The following is a 5097-nucleotide window of genomic DNA, read 5'->3' on the forward strand; positions in this document are numbered from 1 at the left end:
TTTTTTAAATCAAGTTGTTCATCTGTTGGAGAGAGTTTTTTTTTTTTAATGTATTCGTGTTCATCTCTTATTAGAGCTATAATTGTTTCCGATGCTGGTTAAATGATAGACTTTATTTTAGTAAAAAAGTCAGAAAGAAGAACTCATGCACCTTATTTATTTCAACAGAAGAACAAGTTGTTTTCCTGGTAAGTTTTGTGGAAAGACAATAGAAAATGTAACAACATAAACCCCCAAGACAAGAAAACATAATTGGGTCACTTATTATAATTAATCTGGTATGCATTGAATGGGCAACTAATTGTTTGATGTATCAAAGAACTCTCTCTTGTACATATCTGTTCTGCTATTCAAAGATTCAGATATCAGAACTCTCTCTTCCAACCACTCATCTCATCACATGGCTTTGCTTCCCAATGTAACCCTACATCTTTGCTTCTATCTCCATTCTCAACATATATATATGTAGTCCTTTGCTATTGCCTATTCATTCCACACTCCTCACATTACCATTCCAAATCCAAATCTTGCTCTCTTCAATTTTCCTATTCCAAATCTTTCACAAGATGATTACTCCTAAGAAGCTTCTCAAATTAGCAAGAAAGTGGCAGAAGTTGGCTGCTATTAGGAGAAAAAGAATCACTTTTCCAACGATGACTGTTGAAACTACACATACAAGCACGTCTGTAAAAGCTGAAAAAGGCTGCTTTGTTGTGTACTCTGCAGATCAGAAGCGCTTTCTGCTTCCTTTGGAATATCTTAACAATGAAATCATCATACACCTATTCAATATGGCAGAGGAAGAGTTTGGATTGCCAAGCAATGCCCCTCTCACATTAACATGCCATTCGGAGCTTTTGGAATATGCAATTTCATTGATCAAACAACGAGTAACAACAGATATAGAAAGATCTTTATTGACTTGTATAGCCAGTTGCAGTAGCAGTTCATTGTCTTATCAAGTAACTAGTCATCAATCACTAATTTGTAGCTTCTGAAAGTTAAATAATACAAAAGTGTACGTTTATACATGTCATGAGAGAGTCTCAACAAAAGTTTTGTTCCCACCTGGTTACTTACTTTCAAATGGAAAAATTTCCTAATTTTGAAGATTTTTATCACCACGTACATAATGTTGAACTTTAAGATTTCTGTTCATTTATCTCCAACTACAATAATAACAGAAACCTATAAAATTAAAACACAATGACAACAAAAATAATGAATCCATTTAGGACCATTACTAGAAGTATCTACTCAAGGCACTTTTACAAACTAGAATGAGAAAGAAGACCCGAAAAGGTGTATTTTACAAGGATTTAATTAGTAAACCTATAGTGACAAACAAAGGTAGGTACATATTAATACTAGAACAATCACTCTTTACAAGGCAAATGAGAAGATGCTTATGCAATATTACTAATTACATCTATCAATCATTGGAATGGTGGAAATAAATGCAGACCTGAAAATAGCTCCTGGCAGAAGATCAATGTACAACGCACCATCTTAAGCGATCACTAATAGCATCAAACTTTATATCCAGGATTTTCTTTCTCTTGTACATTTCCATAACTCTCAAGTTCTTCCATGTCCTCGACGCTTCCTAGAAATAGAGGAAGTCTCTGATGCAGCTTGACAGGTTGGATTGAAAGTATCCTATGTTTACCATCAGAACCTCTGCCCCCTGCTTGCTCCACCAGAAAACTAAGAGGATTTTCTTCATAAACCAGCCGAAGATGGTCCCTTGGATTCATTGCTACTCCACCGTACATCAACGTCCAATGAAAATCAGCTACAAGAGAACATATATAACAAGCAGAGTACTTCTTCGGGTATCTGCCTTTTCATTGTCTAACAGTGTCAATATATTGCCTTAATCCATCAGGCCAGTCAAAATATCGAGCATCATTTACAGAATAGATTTTCCCTGACACAGCAAACAGAAGTCGAAATTGGTTCTCAAGACTTTCTTACCAACATTTAGAATTCTAACAGATCTCCTCTTTAGAACATAATATTTTATATTTTGAGGCAGAGATCACAAATTAGTACGACAAGTATTACATTGACTTAACCAAGATTTTTTACCTCGAGGAGGAATCTTAATGCCTGGATGAGTAAGAATGAAGTCTCCTGTTGAATGACCCAGTGTAAATGCATGTGTTCCAGAACCAAAAGTGGCACAAAGTATTGTTGCTGATGAATAGAGGACATAACCAGCTGCTACAAGTCTAGTTCCACTCTGCAATGAATTCAGCATAGCCTTCTCCTTCTGTGGTAGATGATCCAGTTCTTCAAGGCATCTGTAAATGCCAAAAATTGTACCTGTAGCTATGGATGTGTCGATATTTCGTTCTGCACTTGGAGCATTCTGAAGCCATCGAAACTACTTTCCCAGAATTAAGATGATTTCATTCTGCACTTAGCAAAACAACTGAATTATGAGTGAGGGACCCACCAAGATTTTACTAATTTCCGGGAAAAGCGAATAAGATATGAATTTATTAATTTCCGGGAAGTAGAGGAAGTCTCTTATGCAGCTTGGTGTCACGGGACCAAGTCTGAGACAGGCCAAAAACCCCGTGCGGCACCTCGACTTTCTCCAAATCTCAGCCGACCAACTCCTACCGAAAGAATATTCCAATAAACAAGATATGATTTTCAGAGACATGTGATGTGCATAAATATGTTCGGCAGTTTTTGGACATTATTAAGTCCAATATGCTATTTGTTTACAACAAATTTGGAACCTACACAATACTACAAGCTTTAACTAATGGGCTTCAAATAAACTCATCCACAGATTTCTGTCTCATTGTACTATTTAGTGGTCCACAACAAGTAGAGCCACAAATATACTATTTATTCTGAAACTAACGGGCAAAGACAAAGCCAACTTACCCAATTTGATCTCAAATCCATTTCTCACATGTCCTGCTTCCCATTTACCCCTACATTGTGGGATCTCCATGATAAGGACTTCTTTTTTCTGCAGATCTTGTGTATATATAGCCGAGTCTCTTCCTTTCCTTCCACTCATCACAAAATCCACTTCCAATTACCCAAAAAAGAGTTTCATCTTTTCTCTACCAAGAATATGAATATCAGTGCCAAGAAGCTCATCAAATTGGCAAGAAAATGGCAGAAAATGGCTGCTCTAAAACGGAGAAGAATCACGTTGCCACATACCATTGGCCCTACTGATACTAGGAGTTGCAGTACATCTACAAAAGCTGAGAAGGGCTACTTTGCAGTATACTCTGCAGATCAAAAACGTTTTCTACTTCCTATGGAATATCTTAACAATGAAATTATCAGAGAGCTCTTCAACATGGCTGAAGACGAGTTTGGATTGCCAGGCAGTGGACCTCTTACTCTACCATGTGAGGCCGAGATTATGGAATATGCAATTTCTTTGATCAAAAAGCAAGTTAATAGAAATATAGAAAGAGCATTGTTAACTTCCATAGCAAATAGTTGCTCTTCTTTGCCTTTTCATCTACAACATCAGTTACCTATTTGTAGCTTTTAAAGAATGTTTATAGTTAGATTAAAGTAGATACATAGAAATGTAAATCCAATTGATTTATTTATTTATTAATTCATCACAACTTTGGCTTCTTTCCTAATTGTGCGTGTATGTGTATTTGGTTTATACTGGAAGCACAAATTTGAAGTGTTAAGAAGAGATTTGACTCAAATGGTATACATATGAAACAATTTGTATGCAATAACTTAAATGAAGGAGTTAAAAGGCATTACGACCAAAAGTTGTAAAATCTCACCAAAAGAAAAATCAATTAGATGATCATCTGTTGGCGAGAGAGTCGCTGATTCTGCCAAAAGTTGAAGAAGAACAAGTTGATTTCCTGGTAGATTTTGTGGAAAGATAATACAAAATTTAACAACACTGAGACAAGAAAACATGATTAGCTCACTTGTTAGCATTGAATGTGAAATACATGTCTCCTTTTTTCTCAATCTTGACTGCATCCGATCCATTCAATCGGAGAAGTTGCATTGCGGTTTTCAAAATCGCTCATCTTCACATTCTGTAATGGAAAACCACTTTAAAATCTATAATCTCACCGACTTCAAATTTGAAACCTTTAGCGATTCTGTTGATAATCGAAGTCGCCCAGAATTGAATTTGGAAGTAAACATGCATCTAGCTTACCTCTTATTCTAAAATCAAGCCCAGAAGACATTGAAGTGATTAATTCCATTGCGTTGAAGAATTTCGGTGAAAAAGATTTTAGTTTTGGAATTGGAATTGGGGATAACTGATCAAACTTCATCCTCTGTTTCTTCAAGAAGTCGAGAAATTCTTCATCCTCCGTTGGAATTCTTGTTTGAAAACTTTTACGGTAGATTTTGATTATATTGTCATCGAGAAGAACATATAGAACAACCCAACAAGAACAAACAACAGCAACTGATTTCAAACTATTTCATAAAAAAAAAAAACAGATATTGTTAGACGGGAAAGTTGGTAAGACCTTGGGAAGCAAAGATTGGACTATAATTAAGATCCGTATATCTTGGTTTGGGATAAAGATTGGAGTTAAGATCCATAGAATTAATTAATCCAATCTTTACTAATCCCAAGGATTTAACACTTTCCAAATTGGCTATTTTCAGTTTTCCAATTATGCTTAAACCCCTATTTATGCAGCAACAAACCTACCGTTATGATTAGAATTAAAATAAGGCCTAATACACAGAACTTATTCAAATATTGCAACAAAATTTTAATTATAACAATTTATTCCGTAAATTTGTCCAATTGTAAAACAAAACCCTCAAATTTATCCAATTGTAAAACATAATCCAAAATTCCTGACATGGACTGCAATTGAAGAAACACGTAAAATACAAAAGCTGCAACACTCGTGGAGTGTGATAATCAAATTTTTGGCGTGATACGAATTCGGAAATTTTTTTTTACCGTTTCCTCAAGTACGAGGTAAAAAAATTCTCAATTTTAGATTATATTTTACAATTGAACAAGTTTAAAGAGTAAGTTGTTACAATTGAAAGTTGGAAGGGGCAGTTGCAATATTTGGACAATAGTAGACCTTAAAATAAAGATAA

The 5097-nt window shown here is 35.2% G+C and overlaps 1 protein-coding gene and 1 pseudogene across 1 annotated transcript; one reads left to right on the plus strand and one right to left on the minus strand.

The window, feature by feature from the left end:
• Positions 1 to 566: 566 nt before the first annotated feature.
• On the plus strand, positions 567 to 1072 carry LOC136227697 (auxin-responsive protein SAUR68-like). Its single transcript, XM_066016432.1, has one exon. It carries the CDS (start codon positions 567 to 569, stop codon positions 996 to 998), a length of 432 nt encoding a protein of 143 aa, XP_065872504.1. The 3' UTR covers positions 999 to 1072.
• A 182-nt stretch (positions 1073 to 1254) lies between these two features.
• LOC136227110 (fructose-1,6-bisphosphatase, chloroplastic-like) lies at positions 1255 to 2974 on the minus strand (annotated as a pseudogene).
• Between the last annotated feature and the right edge of the window lie 2123 nt (positions 2975 to 5097).

Source organism: Euphorbia lathyris, chromosome 4, assembly GCF_963576675.1.
Source record: "Euphorbia lathyris chromosome 4, ddEupLath1.1, whole genome shotgun sequence".
Lineage (NCBI taxonomy): Eukaryota > Viridiplantae > Streptophyta > Magnoliopsida > Malpighiales > Euphorbiaceae > Euphorbia > Euphorbia lathyris.

Coding starts and splice junctions, on each gene's coding strand:
- LOC136227697 (XM_066016432.1), top strand. CDS start 567: ATGATTACTCCTAAGAAGCTTCTCAAATTAGCAAGAAAGTGGCAGAAG.